Below are 17,069 nucleotides of genomic sequence, written 5' to 3' on the forward strand. Positions count from 1 at the left end.
TGGAACTAGTCACGTGCCGCCTCACTCTGCCCTTTTCTAGATAGGATCTTGCTATAGCCTCAAGTTTGCGATTCTCCCACCTCAGCTTCCCCAGTTGCTAGGATGACAAGATCATACCACTGTGCTTGACCTTCAAGTTGAACCTTCAAGTTGAACCAACCTGCAGAGCAGTGCCATAGCAGTATGTTGCTTGTGGCTGGACCTGAGTCGTCTTGTCTTCTACCACATATGTAGTACCCGTAATATTGCTTGACACATGGCAGGGTTCAAAAAACTGTTTGTTGAATGAGTGTAATTAATGAATAAATGTTGGATATTATCTAATTCAGATTAAATGATCTAGTAAGAGCCCGTTGTTTTATAATGCTGAATAAAGATGCCTGTCGTAGTTGGAAGATGGTAGGGTGACAATGTAAAAATAGATGGCCTCCCAGCTTCTGCTCTGAGGTGGCCTTAGGATTACTTCCAGTGAAAGTGAGGGAGTTAGCAGAATAAACCGAACTACAGTAATGAAGGGTGGTAATGCAACGTGAAGGAACCTCACTAAGAATAATACCATTTGGGGTCTTTTTTTGGAACATGATCCATTTTTTTTTTCAAAGTTTTATACCAAGCCAGAGTTCTTACAGTAGTTTATAAAGTTTCCCAACATCAAGATTTCCCACCCTCAGCACCATCAAGATTTGGGTTTGGATAATTCCTTGCTGGGGTCCTGTCCTGAGCACTGCGGGATGCTTAGCTGCATCCTGGAGCTCTGTCTACTAATGGCCAGTGGCAAGTCCCCAGTTGTGAAGCCAAAAAGGTCTCCAGACATTGCCAAATGTCTTCTGGAGTTAAAATGGCCACGTTGGGGACCATGGTCCAGCATGATCTGACCCCACGTGGAGTTGCCTCTGTTCTCACATCCCGCTGCTCTGTCACCTGCTCTATTCTGGTTACACTAGCTTCTGGGCACACTCTACCTTGAAGTGTCTTTGCTGGCTGTTCTCTTTACAGTATCTACGAAGGCTTTCTAAGATGACTTCGTGGCTATCTGTCACCTCTCTCAGATCTTTGCCCAGTTGTCACCTTCGTGGTGTACCCTGGCTAAATCCTTCCAGCCCCCTTCTCCATTTTTCCCATTAAGGTAATAACCTAATTTTCTATGCCGTTTACTTGTGCATTTTCTTTTTTCTAGTCACACCTTCTAGATAATCTCCATGAGAGACTTTTGTTCACTTTGGTGACCTCAGCTCCCAGAATAGTGCTTGGCACATAATAGATGCTCAGTCTGTTTGTTAAATAGGTAAATGGCTGAATCTTTTTTCCTTTTTACATAGAACTTTTTAAAGCTAGCTTTATACTACTGTCTGAGATAGTTTTATTAATGTACAAATGGAATATTTTGACTTCAAGCTGTTGAGGAAAATTGGGTTTTGAGATTAATCTCTGAGGGTCACTTTCCTTTTACTTGAAAAATAGTTTTACATACTCAATATGCAATTACATAGTACGTTTTCAAGAAAGCATCTTTCTTTAATTTAGCTAAGATACTAATTTTAAGTAAATATTTTTTCCCTTATGCTGGTTGAGTTCATTGGACCTCGATTAGTGATATTGTAGGCAGTGGGTTAGACTTCTCAAGGTTGGTATAATAGTTTACAGCTTTCAATGGTTAACATAGTTTTCCATAAAAAATAAGCTAACACTCATAGTTTCCTATAAAATTTTTTTGTGACTAACAGTCTTGAAACTATTAAAACAAACCTTTAAATAATATAGAAAATCTCTTTGTTTTTAGAAAACAGATGTAGAAAGAAGCTTAACTTTTTGTAACTGGTATGGCAGAGAATTCATGAAAGTTTAACTAAAATTTAATAGTCACAGGCCTAAGCATTTATTAGCCTCCTTTCTCATCCATCAAAGTTTAAGATTCAATTAAGTGTTTTGCTCTGCCAAAAATTGTACCAACAGTTTCTTAAAGATTCTTTCAGGGTTTTCATTTAAAATAAAGTGAAATAAAATGTGTGACTTCTATTTTGGCTTTAAACTCAGTTAAAGCTAACTGGAAGATACTTGATTTGGGCTTTTAATAATTTATTTCTACAAGCAACTTATTTTCCACGGAACTCTTTGGATGAATTCTATGCAAAATGTATTCCTTAAATAACCAAGGAAATGTATTTGCAATAGGGAACATCTGGATACAAATCCAGTAAATTTTGGAGGACAGCTGTCAAAAGCAATGACATGCGGTATTTTGCTGGGATGCAGAGGCCCCCTCTGGAACTGTATGCATGGGTCATGCACGACATTCACATTTCAAAGACAGTCACAAATCAGATTCACGAAATGAAGTGCCCCAGACACAATGGCTGCAAATATCAAACATGCACTTCCTTGTGCATCTGAACAAGGATGAGATTCTTCTTAGAAGACGGTTCTAGAAACAGGAGTTTTTCCTATTCAAAACATTACCTTTCTAGCAGCCCTTGATGTAGCTTCTTCCAGCTTCTAGCTACAAAGTCTATGCAAATGCACATGAGAAGAAAAAAACCCTAGCATCATGAAAAACCAGATAGGTTGTCAGCCTATTGATTGCAGGCATGCAGAGGGAATTTTATTTACCACAGAGGTCTGAGGGATGATAGAAACAGAAGGCAACGAGAGGAGCTCCAACTTAAGAAGACAGGCTATTTCTTTTATTCCAATTGTTCTCACTTCTAGCATGTAATTGAAGAATGTATATTCTCAAAGCAAAAGAGACTTCATTATGCTGAAGATTCCAAGGACTTGTCAGAGTCCCTTAACAAAAAGATATTCCCTTAACAAAGGAAACGCACCTATGTAAAATCTGGTAGTTTGGGAACCAGTAGTTGGCGTAATGGCCATGTTGCTGGATTTCCATGTAGTTGACTGCGGTTTGAGTCCTGGACCTGGTGGCTTAAACTCACGCTGGGTGCGTGTGCATGTGTGCCCAAGATCCCGAGAGGAGAATGGAGGAAAAGGGACTGTGTAGCCATCTCCCCTGGGGAGTGATTTCTTATTTTCTGTCTCTCTGTCTCTCTCTGCCTTTCTGGCAAGTGCACGTGCCCTATAGCAAAAACATGTCAAAAAAAAATCTGGCATTTTGATTGAGCTCAGTATCTGGTTTTGTTGTCGGGGCTCATGGCTGGTGGTCTGAGGTCAGGGCGTCTGCCCTCTCTCATTCAGCCACTTCTTGCAAAGGACTTTCTCTTATGATGTAGAATGTGCAAAGGATTTTTTTTTTTTTTCATAGAAATACAGAATCTGTTGCAGGGAAAGGGTGGAGAGCGTTAGGAGGAAGACATTGGTATGTCCACAAATACAGTCTGACCACATTTAAACCGTGTCCTAAGTGGGTGTTCCTTCTAGGAACGTAAGGTTGAATAAGTAGTAGGACATTAGATGTTCATGTCATATAATATGAGGTCTTAGATAAAAGCAATGCATGATTTCTACAGAGGGCAAAATGGCATCAATGTAATTAAATAATGGTTCCAGCGTTGTCATTTGTGGTACATTTTACAAACACCCCTGGGAGGTCAGAATTACTCTGCGTGAGTGTCCAATGCATACTCAAGGTCTGGAGAAGGAAAGGAGATATCATTATTTGAAACCATTTTTTTATGTGTGTATGTGTGTGTGTGTGTGGGGGTATTATCTAGACAGCCTAAAATTCAACTGAAATTCTGGTCTGTAATGAAAGTTCAGTGTGATGACTGGCTGCAGAACTCTAGCATTTTATATATTAATATAAATAATAATCACTAGTAAATATGATTTGTATTACAAGAATGGGCTGAAGACAGAATGTTGCTATTAATAGCTACAAAGAAAGTTAAATAGACAGGAATAAATTTATTGAGAAATATATCAGAACTATAACCCTGATTAAGAAGCAAAAATGTATTTTAAGAGAGGCATAGACAGCCCTTTCAGGAGTAAGAGAGGCACTGGGCTGTGCTGATGGGGATGCTGGGTCGAGGTCTCGAGTTGACAAGACCTGTGGGAGAGAGGGGAGGCCTCTAAGATTACAGGCAGAAGGCGGGGGCCAGGGAAAGTCGATTAGAGTGAGGGGATAGTGATGGGGGGAGCTTTGACGTGATAAAGATTGAACACCTGCCCTCTGTGTGGAGCTTGGGGAGAGAGCTGTGAACAATGCTTTTGTCTGTTTTGTTTAGAGTTTTCTTTTTATTACTTATTAAATTCTATTTGTCATCATTATTACTTATTTTAAAATTTGCTACAGAGCATGTGCATTCACCAGAAAGAGACAGAGAGAGAGAGAAAGAGGGAGGGAAAGTGAGAAAGCCCAGCCTGGACTTCAACTGCAGCCATGTGGGAGTTCCACGTCCTAACCAGCACACCACCTACTGGCCCCTCATTTAGAGTTTTTTAAAGTAGTAAGGTCTGCTAATGCCATTCTCTCCTGCCTCCCTTCCTCTTCTCTGCCTGAAAAAGTTTTGTAGTGATCAATATTGCTTTGCAGCCAGATTTATAACTCTTTTTTTTTGGAGTGGTTTTTGCTATAGGGTGTGTGTGCTTGCCAGAAAGACAGAGAGAGAGAGGCAGAAAGTGAGAAATCAACCCCCAGGGGGGATGGCCACGCCGCAATCCCTTCTCCTCCATTCTCCTTTTGGGATTTTGGGCATGCATGCACATGTGCCCAGCATGAGTTTAAGCCACTGGGTCCAGGATTTGAACCACAGTCGACCCCATGGGAGTCCAGTGACATAGCCATTATGCCAATTGCTGGTCCCTACAACATTTTTAAAATACATATCACTACCCTCAGGTCAGCATTAAGACAGGAGCAGAAAGTTCCAGGTTTATTTGGGTTATACAATAATCTCAGAAATAATAGGCTTCATCTGGACCAGCAGATGGAGCAATGGTTGTGTTGTTGGACTCCTAGGTAGTCAACTGTGGTTCAAGTCCCAGACCCAGTGGCTTAAAATTCATGCTGAGCATGTGGTGTGTGTGTATGTGTCTACTCAAGATCCTGAGAGAAGAATGGAGGAAAAGGGATTGCAGAGTGGCCACCACCTGGGGTGTGTGTGTGTGTGTGTGTGTGTGTGTGTGTGTGTGTTATTTCTTACTTTCTCTCTCTCCAGCGAATGCATGCACCTTTAAAAAAAATCTCCTCTCTCTCTCAAAAAAAAAAAAAAAAAAAAAAAAAAAAAAAAGAAGAAAAGAAATAAGGCTTCATATAAAATTTAATTCTCTGTTTCTGAGTTATGGTCTTTTACTCTTTTACTAAGATAGTGTTGATATAATAAATGAAACAAAATGGTTATTTGAATTATACTCTTTTGTTTCCCTTATACTTGGATAATTTGCACAGGCATACCTTGAGGCCAACATGCAGAGTGATTCAGTAAATTCTCTCAAAGTACTGGAAAGATGGTCTGAGTAAGACATTTGATGATATTTTTGTTGCAGTCACTGTCTTTGCTGAAGAATTTTTTGGTTAGAGTGACATCTAATTTAATGGCTATAGCACAATGTATTTACTGCAGCAAAATTGTCATTTCCATGTCAAGCCTGTAAAACTTCCTTTTTTAGCTTAAAACAAGTTGTTTTTTCCATTTCTTGTTTAGGAAGGCTGAAAATGATTGGGATAAATATGAAAATAGAACTATTGGTCTAGCCATAGTGGTACCATAAGAGCGAGTGACACAGATCTGAGATGCTGGAGCCACATGGGAGTCCTAGGTTCAGATCCCAGGTTGATCTGAACACACCAGACTCATCTGCACATGCCTGTGATCCTGGCTGGCTAAGGCTGGGGGCAGGATTGTGGCATGGTGAGACTCTGTCAGGGGTACCTGTCTCTCTTTTTCTTTTCTATGAAAGAAAGAAAAAAAGAGAAAGAAAGAAAGAATTACAAGAATAGAATGAAGAAAATCTAAAAATGCAGGAGTAAATTTATTGAGACATATATTAGAAATATAAAACCTGATTAAGAGGCAAAATTAGGGGCCAGTAGGTAGCATAGTGATTAAGGTGCTGATCTCTTACGTGGACCACCATGGTTCAAGTCTTGGACCTGATGGCTTGAAACTTATGCCAGTCGTGTGTGTGTGTGTGTGTGTGTGTGTGTGTGTGTGTGTGTCCAGAATCCTGAGAGGAGAATGGAGGAGAAGGAATTGTGGTAATGTCCATCCTCCCTGGGGAGTGATTTCTTGCGTGCTCTCTCTGTGTGTCACTCTCTGTCTCTCTGGTGAGCATACACACCCTATAGCAAAAATCTCTCTCAAAGAAAAGAGGTGAAAATGTATTTAAGAGAAGTATAGACAACCCTTTCCTCTTTCGGGAGGAAGGAAGGCACTAGGCTATGTTTATAGGGATGCTGGGTGGTGATCTTGAGTTGGCAATACCTGTAGGAGATGGGGGAGCTCTTCTTTAAGGTTAGTGGCAGGAGGCTGGGGTCAGAGAAAGACAGGGAGGGTGAGGAGACAGTGGCCATGGGTGGAGCTTAGAAATGATAGACATTGAACACCTACCCTCCATATGGAGCTTGAGGAGAGAGCTAGGAAAGATGCTGGGAAAGAAAGAGGAAAAAAAAAAAAGAGTGAAAGAAAGAACTATAACAATGAATGTTTGAATTAAACTGTGAAAAAACACGAACTATGTCTCTCAAGTACGGTTTCAACCAGTTTATGAAGTGCAGTGATTGAATTATCCAGCATCGGTATTATAAAGAGTAGTGGTGCTCTTGTACTTTGAGTTTCACAACTAAAGCATGTATTTTAGAGGACTCAGGTGGCATACTCTGTGTTTTCGTGTTTTAGGCATCTTTTTCCTGTACCTGTGAGGACCAGTACGTGGGTACTTTCTGTGAAGAATACGATGCTTGCCAGAGGAAGCCCTGCCAGAACGGAGCAAGCTGTATTGATGTGAACGAAAAACACGATGGAAGCAACTTCACCTGCGTTTGCCCTGCAGGTATGGTTTCCATTGCTAACAGTCACAATGTAGTCTCTATAGAAATACACTAATTAATTAAAGAGGGTTAAATAATACCTTGTCCAGGGGATGGACAGAGCAACTTTAAGATCTCATTGGATTCTGTCAGTCCATACTTGACATATTCAGGGAATGAGTGGAAAAGGGAGTTGGTATGGGGTTAATATTATGTCCGTTGGCCTGCTTTCTAACATTAAAACGCTTCTGTCTCTGCATTCTACAATTTTTGTTCTGGGAAAATGATATTCTTGGTCAAATAGAGGCCAGATGTTTCAAAAACAATTCCACAAATGTGAAGTGGATGTGGGCTGGTACTGCGCTGGGCGATTATGTTAGGTCAGTACATACAACCTTGTTCATTTTAACAGCGACACAGTGTGTCTCATAGACTTGTATCTCTAGCTCAGACTCCACCAGGGCTACTGATCTGACAGCCTCCTTGGCATCCATTTAGATGTTCCAGGTGCCCTGAGCCCAGTCGTCCCCGAACTGAACCCGTCATTCCTCCACACCCCCACAGCTTGTCTTCCAATGTTCCATCCATTTCTACAAGTCATGATGAGTGTCCCCTCTTTCTTTCTGCCCATGTCCTTTCTGTCTCCAGGGCCTCCCTCTTACCCCCTGAAGACCTCTCAAACCCACCACCCTCTCTGTAGCGCCACTGCCACCGCCACTGGGCCAGCTGCCTTGCTCCTTGACTCTGCTACTGCACTAGCCTCCCACTGCTCCTCCATCAGCAGCTACACGCTGGACCAGGGTAATGGTGCCAGAGCGAGCCTGGGCTTTCATGGCATTCGAGTCCCCATACCCTTAATTCTTCACATGGTCACAGGGCATTGTCTTCCTCCCAAACCTGGCATAGTCTTTTTCCTGCTTAAACATCTTCTTCCCATTGCTCTTTGGACAAAACTCGATTTTTTCAGTCTCATTCTCTTCAGTCCAGTCCTCTTATCAGTCCATCCTTCCACCTCCCATTTCCATGTAGAGGTAGCCATCACCCCGGATCTTGAGTTGATCAGTCCTTTGTTTTCCTTTTTAAATAGATATATATTTAATATATATACATACATATGTGTGTATATATATAACTTAATGTATATTATATCAGTTTTGAGTTGATTTTTGTATATGGTGTGAAATAAGGGTTTAATTTCATTTGTCTGTACATGGATGCTTAGTTTTCCCAACACCATCTATTGAAGACTGCCCTTTCCCCACTGCGTATTCTTAAAAATCACTTGACTATAAATGCATGGATTTTTCTCTAGGCTGTCTACTGTGTTCCATTAGTCTATGTATCTATTGTTAAACTAGTACTTTGCTCTTTTGATTACTGTAGCTTTGTCGTATAGTTTGAAATCACATAGTGTGATGCCATAAACTTTGTTCTCTTTTCTCAAGATTGCTTTAGCTATTCTGGGTCTTTTGTAGTTCCATACATATTTTAAGATTTTTTTTTTCTGTTTTTGGGAAGAATGTCATTGTTATTTTGATAAGATCACATTGCCAGAGGTTTGGACTTCTTTGGGACCTCTCCTTCTTTCTCTCCCTTCTTCCCTTCCTTCCAATTCTCCCTTTTGGAATGGAAATGTCTATGACTGTCTCTTCTACCATTTTTGTTTTGTAAGCACATAGCTTCTCTAGCTTCATAGGTTCATAGCTGGAGAGGAATTTTGCCTCAGAATAAATTTATTCTTTTTTTTTTTTTTTTGTGTGTGTGTGTGTGGAGAACACTGACCAATGAAAATTTTGGTACCAAAAAGTGCTATGGCAATATAGCAAATACCTAAACATAACAGAAGTGGCTTTGGATCTGGGTAGTGGGAAAAGGATGGAGGAGTTTGAGGGTGTACGTTAGAAATAAGATGTTAAGGTCGATTTTGGTGAGGGTTCAGATAGAAATGTGGACCATGTTATTGCAAAGTAGAGGAAAGGCAATCCTAATTGTAAAGTGGCAAAAAACTTGGCTGAACTGTGTTTTCATATTTTTGGAATGTAGCATCTGCAAGGAATGAAATGAAATATTTAGCTGAAAAGATTTCCAAGAAAGTGTTTAAGGCCTGGATCCTCTTGACTACTTACAGTAAAATGCAAAAGGAGAGAGATGAATTGAAAAAGAAATTGTCAAACAAAAATAAATTGGAACCTGAAGAGTTAGAAAATTCTGACTATCCATATTGCAAAAAGTGAAAAAGCTCATTCTAAAGAGAATACTAAGGGTGTGGCCAAGCAATCTTATTTTTTAAAAAAAAATTTATTTAACTTTATTTATTTACTTATTTATTTTAATTTAACCAGAGAGGGACAGAGTGAGAGAGTGAGTGAAAGAGAGAGAGAGAGAGAGAGAGAGAGAGCAAGCAAGCCACCAAGTCCAGGGCTTGAACTGCAGTTGGGCATGTGGGAGTCCAGTGCCTTTAACCACTATGCCACCTGCCAGCCCTCAAGCAGTCATTTGATAAATAGATCATAAATGTGACTCATGGATTTAGTCAGCCATCTCAGCAAATGCCAGGGATAGAGATGGGATTTGAGCAGCAGCGACACGGCCAGTTTGAACTAAAGGGGGCAGAGAAAGTGGATGGAATGAAGACAGGCTACCATACTCCTTGGATAATACAGGACCAAATGATAGAACTCCTGAGAGCTAGTCCACCATATTCTAGGCCTAAAGGCCAAGGTTATTTCCTCCTTAATTTCAAAGTGTGGGGAAGCCTCGTAGATTTTGAAGAACCAAGACAACTCAGAGGCAGGGCTTCCCTGAAAAGCTGTGGGGGTGACATTGGGATTTCATGGCCTGGACAGCAGAGTACTAAACCCAGGAAGATTGTTCCTAAGCCTTAAGATCCGGTGGAATTTGCTTGCTAGTGGATTGGAATTGCTTGAGACCCCTCCCTCTCTTCTCTCTCCCACCCTCCTTTTCTTCTTTCTTTCCTTCAATTCTCTCTTTTGGAACAAAAATGTCTATTATATGCCTGTCCCACCATTGTGTTTGGGAAGGACATACCTTGTCTGGTTTCACAGGTTCACAGCTGGAGAGAAATTTTTCCTGAGGAGAAACCGTACATGATGTCTCATCCATATTTGGTTTAGATAATAAATAGTTTCGATTTCGGACTTTAGACTTCAGATTTGATGCTAGAAGGAGTTAAGACTTTTGGGACTCTTGGAGTGGAATGAATATATTTTGCTTGTGAGAAAGATGTGGATTTGGGAGGATCAAAGGTAGACTATTATGGACGGCATGCCACTCCCCACCAATTCAGGTGTCGATGCTCTAACTCCCACCGTGACTGTGTGGTGATAGGGTATTGGGAGTAACTAAGGGTAATGAGTCACAGGAGTGGGGCCCTAATCTGATAGGACTGTGGCCTTGTAAGGAGAAGGACACAGAGACCTGCCTCTCTGCCGTGCGAGGGCACAGTGAGAAAGTAGCCATCTGCAAGCCGAAGAGAGAGAATTCTTCAGAACCTGACCGGCCCGGGACTCTCATCTCAGACTTCCAACTTCTAGAACTGTGAGAAAACCAACTTCTGTTGTTTAAGCTATCTGGCCTATCTTTTTATTATTATTATTATTACTATTAAGGACGGTCTGGGCTATCTAATATGGGGAAGAGGGAATCTTCAAAAAGTTCACAGAAAATGCATATTATGAAAAAAACCATACATGGGTTTCCAATTTTTTTTGCATTAAAATAAATTCAGACTTTAATGCCACTTTTCTGTGAACATTTTGAAGTTCCCTCATACAATATTTTATTTAAAAAATTATAACATATTGTTTAAGAGCACAGACTCTGGAGTAAGAATACCCAGGTTGCAGTGCTGAATCCCATGCAATTAGGCTTTAATTAATTATTTAAAAGTATTTTTGTCATAGAGCACTTGTGCTCAACAGAGAGGGGCAGAAAGAGAGTGAGAGAGAGAGAGAGTGAGAAATCATCCCCTAGGGAGAGTGGCCAAACTGGAATCCTTTCTCCTCCATTTTCCTCTTAGGATTTGGCGTGTGCACACTTACACGCCTGGGATGTTTTTCAAGCCACCAGGTCTGGGACTCCAATCACACAGTTTAGCCATGTGAGATCAAGTGTCTTAACCCCCACATCACTTGCTGACCTACCACATAATTAGACTTTAAATGTGAGCTATTGTTCCTGTTTTCTTCCCCCATGGAACCACAATTTCTCATTCAGAGAGAGCCTTCTTGCTGCTTGAAGTCACATGAGTCCTGAGTGCTACAGCCTGCAAACTAAGATGCTTGTTCTAGCAGCCTGGATGGACAAAGGTGCCCTAGAACCTAGAGCTCACCTGTCTTGCCAGACCACAGCTCTGGGGCCAGCAGCCCAAAGCCCACTTCCACCCTTCCTATTTTCTAGCTGGGCTCCTCGACTCACTCTATCTCTGTAAGATAAACCTCAGCACAGCTGAGAGTGAGGCCTGACCAGGAACGCAAGCTCCAGAAATGGAAGCACATGGTTGATTCTGGTGACCGCATCTCCAGCGTCTGACCCAGAGCCTGATGCACAGTAGGTACTCAGTAGACACCTGCTGAATGAATGAGTGAATGGAATGAGATAGAACTGCATGTGAGCCATCCAGGTACGTAGTAGGGCTCTGTCTCCTTGTTTCTCCTCCCTCTGCCCTCTCTCCCTGGGCTTCCCTCTGTGACACAGGCTGTGTTATTCGCCTCCCACATGGCGTCGTGGCTGGCGCGAAGGCAGCCAGGGTTACATTCTATTCTTTATTTCTAATCCCTGTGCCTTCCATACAGTAGACACGCAACGCACGATTAAGTTGAAAATTAACTTCTTTCGTCGGGATCTATTTTATAAAAGCCATCTAATTTCAAGGATGTAATTTTTCCTCAAAGGAGCTGTTTCTTTTTCTGAAAAGAAGAGCTGGGATACACGTTTTGAACCACCACTGCCAAAATATTATTAGCATTATGCAAAGCATTTTCCAACTTCAAAGCATCACATTGTTCTGACTAATTGGTGATTTCAGCCTATTTATAAAACCTCACCATTTCTGAGGCAGAGGGAACGTCGTGTGTGTCGCCATCTCAGCTTTACGCTTGAGCGCTGACTGAGGAAGCACCAGTACCTCCTAGCTGTCAGCCGAAATGCCACCTCCTCCTGGGAACAAATCCTGATTAGAATTTCTGCGAGCCCTCACACCCAGTTATAGTCAACTCAAGAAGTGAGTGCATCCATGGATCACGAATGCAGTTTTTGTTTTTGTTTTTGTTTGAAAGAGATTTTTGCTATAGAGCCTGTGCACTTACTGGAGAGACAGAGACTGAGAGGGAAAGTGAGGAATCACGCCCCAGGGAAGATGGTCCTAACACAAGCCCTTCTCCTTCATTCTTCTCCGGAATCTCGGACACACACACACGCGCACCCAGAGTGAGTTTCAGGCCACTGGGTCTGATACTCAAACTGTGGTTAGCCATATGGGAGTCCAGTGACATAACTGCTATGCCATCTGCTGTCCCCCATGAATGCACTTTTTTTTTTTTTTTTGAAAGGGTTTTGCTATAGGGCATGTGCGCTCGCCAGACAGACAGAGACAGACAGAGATAGAAAGCGAAAAATCACCCCCCCAGGGGGGATGGCCACGCCGCAATCCCTTCTCTTCCATTCTCCTCTTGGGATCTTGGGCACGCACGCACACACGCCCGGCGTGAGTTTAAGCCACTGGGTCCAGAACAAGAACTGCGGTCGACTATGTGGGAGTCCAGCGACATAGCCGTTACGCTAACTGCTGGTCCCTTTTTTTTTTTTTGAGAAGTTTTTACTATAGGGTGCATGTGCTCGCCAGACAGACAGAGACAGACAGAGAGATAGAAAGCGAGAAATCACCCCCCAGGGGGGATGGCCACGCCACAATCCCTTCTTCCCCATGAATGCAGTTTTAAAAGCTGGGTTAGTTCAGAGTTTCAAACTACAAGAAACCCCAGAATTTGCCTCTTTATGTGAAGCATGGAATCAGCATTGACTCTGTGAGGCTGGGGACTTGGCAAAGGCCACAAAGCTTGTGGTAGAAGCTGGAATTCAGGCCGCAGCACTCTGTGATCCTCGGGAGGCAAAGCATATGCTTCGCTGTAACATTAGTCGTTTGTGAATTTGTCATTAGTTACGAATCGAGAGCAAGGCATGGGGATGTATGGCAGGCTGTAAGTGTCGCCCAGTGTTCCTCACCCTCTCCTGGGACTGAGATAGCACAGGTGGGGTTAGAGGTCAGGGCAGAATCGCACTTCTGCCCTCTGGTTACGTGACCTTGTGTGATGCTCCTTTTCTCAGTTCTCTTGAGTTTCCTTATCTTCAAAGTAAGGGGTTGTTGGAAGGATCATCGATTCACTCAGCAATTATTGATCAAATGTCTACTACGTATCAGGCATTTTCTGGGTGCTGAGAATCTAACTGTGAACAAAGCAAAATCCTTACGCTTACGGGAGCTCATATTCTAGTAGGCAAGTAATAAACAGTATCCATATGTGTGTGCTCTTCTGTGTGTGTGTGTATCTGTGTGTGTTTGCATACGTGTGCATACTGTGTAAGCGTGTGTGTGTTGTCAGAAGAAGGGATCAAGTAATAGGTGCTATGAAGAAAAACTGAAATGATAAAGAGAAATAGCAGTAGGATTGTAGATAGAACATTAGGTAAAGCCTCTTGAAAGGGAAAATATTTGGGAAGAGACCTAAATAAAATGAACCTGTGAACAATGTTGATATTAGGGGCAAAATATTCCAGGAGAGGGAATAGTACATACGCTATGGTCTGGGTGTATTTGTTCCCTCAAAATTTGTAAGTCCAAACCTAGTCACCAAGGTGATGAGAAGATGTGACCTTTGGGAGATAATTAGGTCAGGAGGGCCGACTCTCCTGATGAGATTAATGTCCTTTGGAAAGGAGCCCCAGAGAACTGCTTTCCTTCCCCTCCTGCCATATTGAGGACTCATAGAAAGGGCTGTTGGGGGCTGGTAGATGGCGTGGTGGCTAAGGGCACTAGACTCCCACATGGTCAACCTTGGTTCGAGTCCCAGACCTGGTGGCTTGCTTTCTCACTCCCCAATCCCTCTCTCTCACTCTGTCCCTCTCTGGTCAAATTAAAATAAATGAATAAATAAAATAAATGAAGTTAAATAAAATAATTATTTAAAAAAGTATAATCTTTAAAAAAAAAAAAGAAAGGGCCGTCTATGAGGGCAGACCTTCACCAGAACTCAATCTACAGTCACCTTGATCTTGGGCTTCCCAGGCTCTAAAACCGTAAGCGATAAATTTCTGTGGCTTACAAATTACCTAGTCTAAGATACTGTGTTGTAGCATCTGAATGGGCTCAGATAACCATGGTCAACCTTGGTTCGAGTCCCAGACCTGGTGGCTTGCTTTCTCACTCCCCAATCCCTCTCTCTCACTCTGTCCCTCTCTGGTCAAATTAAAATAAATGAATAAATAAAATAAATGAAGTTAAATAAAATAATTATTTAAAAAAGTATAATCTTTAAAAAAAAAAAAGAAAGGGCCGTCTATGAGGGCAGACCTTCACCAGAACTCAATCTACAGTCACCTTGATCTTGGGCTTCCCAGGCTCTAAAACCGTAAGCGATAAATTTCTGTGGCTTACAAATTACCTAGTCTAAGATACTGTGTTGTAGCATCTGAATGGGCTCAGATAACATGCAGAGGTCCTGAGGCAGAAGAGTTCCTGTAGAGTTGGAGTTGAAATACAGAAGAGAACCAGTGAGGTGTGAACCTGGGAGGGAAACTGGCTCAGGCCTGGAGGAGGGACCGGAATTTTATCTTAAGAGTGACAAAAAGTCACTAGGGTGTCCACTGGGACGAGCTTTCTGATTTCCCTCTCAAAAGGATCACTCTGGAACATGGGGAAGAATGAAGGGAGAAAATCCAGTTGTTTATCCAGCCAGAGGAAATGGCAGCATGACCACTGCGATACTGGAGAGAGGGCGATTTGGATGTGGATGTATTTGAAAGTGGCACTTGTGGTGGGTTCGATGGGAGGTGTGACTGAAAGTGGGGAGTTATAGATAACTGCAGGTTTTTTCTTTAATAACAACTTTCTTTTTTTATTTTTATATTTATTTATTTATTTATTTTTGGGGAGGTTTTTGCTATAGGGTGCGTGCGCTCGCCAGACAGAGAGAGATAGAGAGACAGAAAGCGAGATATCACCCTCCGGGGGGATGGCCACGCCACAATCCCTTCTCCTCCATTCTCCTCTCGGGATCTTGGGCACACATGCACATGCACCTGGTGTGAGTTTTAAGCCACCGGGTCTGGGACGCGAACCACAGTCGACTATGTGGGAGTCCAGCGACATAGCCATTACGCCAACTGCTGGTTCCCTAATAACAACTTTATTCAGATACAGCCCACCTACTATTGAAATAAGCTATTTAAAGTTTTTTTTTTTCAGTATATTTGCAGAGGTGTACAACCCATCATCAAGTTTAGAATATTTCATCATCCCCCCAAAGAAGCTCTCTACTCGGTAGCGATCATGCCCAGGTTTCAATATCCTTTACACCCCCATTCCCTGGCAACCACTGGTCTACTTTCTGTCTTCATAGATTTGCCTATTCTGGACATTTTATATAAGCTTAATTTTGTAGCTTTTTGTGATCAGCTTATTTAATTTAGCAGAATGCTTCCAAGGGTCCTCCATGTTGGAGCATGTATCAATACTGCCTCCTCTGAATGCCTGAGTTGTGTCCCACTGTGTGGTTACACCATACTTTGTTTACCCCTTCATCTCCTGATGGCCGTTTGGATTACTTACACCCGTAGGTGAGAGCAAACGATGCTGCCGAGAAGCTCGCCTTGGTTACTGTCCCTTCAGTCCTCTTCCCAGGTCTTGTATTTCTAGCCTGTCTCTGCCGAGTTCATGCCCCTCCCCACCTCTCTCCTGGCTTCTTGTCTGCAAGGTTTCCCAGGTCTTCTGTCTCTTAAAACTAGTTCCTCAGGTCAGCAGGTGGCATAGCGATTAAGGTGCTGGACTCCTACATGACCGACCGTGGTTGCTTTCTTACTTACTCTCTTTCTCTCCCTGTCTGTTGTGAGTATGCGTGCTCTATAATAAATTTTAAAGTAAATTAATAAAATTAAATAATTAAAAGAAAAAAACCAGTTCCTTGGGACCAGCAGATGGTGTAATGATTACATCACTGGACTCCCACATAGTTGACTATGATTCAAGTCCCGGATCCGGCAACTAGAAACTCAGGCCAGGCGCATGTGCATGCATGCCCAAAATCCCGAGAGAAGAATGGGGGAGGAGGGATTGTGATGTGATCATCCCTCCGGGGGGTGATTCCTCACTTTCTGTCTCTCTGTCTGTTTCTGTCTCTCTGACTATCACACATGCCCTATAGCAAGAGTCTCTAAAAACAACCAACCAACCAACCAACCAAAAAAACCCCAGTACCTAGACAAGCAAGAATTCAGTAAGTCTGGGCTGCTGCTTCCATCTTTGCCATCCCTGCCTTTTCTCCTTCCTCCTCCTCTGATGTCTCCTCTTTCTCTTCTTCTCTCCTCTTTTGTCCTCCACTTTCTTCCTCTCTACCTCTTTCTCTCCTTCTTCATTACTGCCACACACTGGTTTATATCCAATTTGTAATTTTCTACCCACTCACTCACACTATTTTTCTCTTTATTATTATTAAACTGCTTCTCTAAGGTCATTGGTGGTGGCTTTCTTACTGATTTCCAGGACTCTTTCCTTGTCCTCATCCTGCCAGTGTTGATCATCTTTTCAGAAGCATTTCTCACTGGTCCACAGAACACTGAACTGTGTCCATTCTCCTGGGACCTCCCAATCCTTTACTTCCTCTCCTCCTTCTCTGCCTCTTTCCTCTGCCTTTGCCAGAGATCACTCATACTGAGCTGTCAGCTCCAAGCAGTGGCTTCCGGACCCTCCTTCCAGCTTGGCCTGTCACTTCAGCTCCGGCATTTTACTGGACATGGCGTTGCAGTGTTTGCTAACACCTCTTCCTCCTCAGACTCAGACCCAGGCCCTGGTGCTGGCCTCCCTCTGCCTCCCACACATGCTTCAAGCTTTGCTTTTCCCCGCATCTCT

The 17,069-nt window shown here is 42.5% G+C and overlaps 1 protein-coding gene across 1 annotated transcript in view; it reads left to right on the plus strand.

The window, feature by feature from the left end:
* Positions 1-17,069, plus strand: part of DNER (delta/notch like EGF repeat containing) — a 234,775-nt gene that overhangs the window by 85,013 nt on the left and 132,693 nt on the right. Inside the window, exon 6 of the mRNA XM_006141980.1 lies at positions 6,798-6,951. Within this exon, the coding sequence (XP_006142042.1) occupies positions 6,798-6,951 (154 nt within the window). The remainder of the gene's footprint in view (positions 1-6,797; positions 6,952-17,069) is intronic.

This window comes from Tupaia chinensis, unplaced genomic scaffold (assembly GCF_000334495.1).
Source record: "Tupaia chinensis unplaced genomic scaffold, TupChi_1.0 Scaffold000066_1, whole genome shotgun sequence".
Taxonomy (NCBI): Eukaryota; Metazoa; Chordata; class Mammalia; order Scandentia; family Tupaiidae; genus Tupaia; species Tupaia belangeri.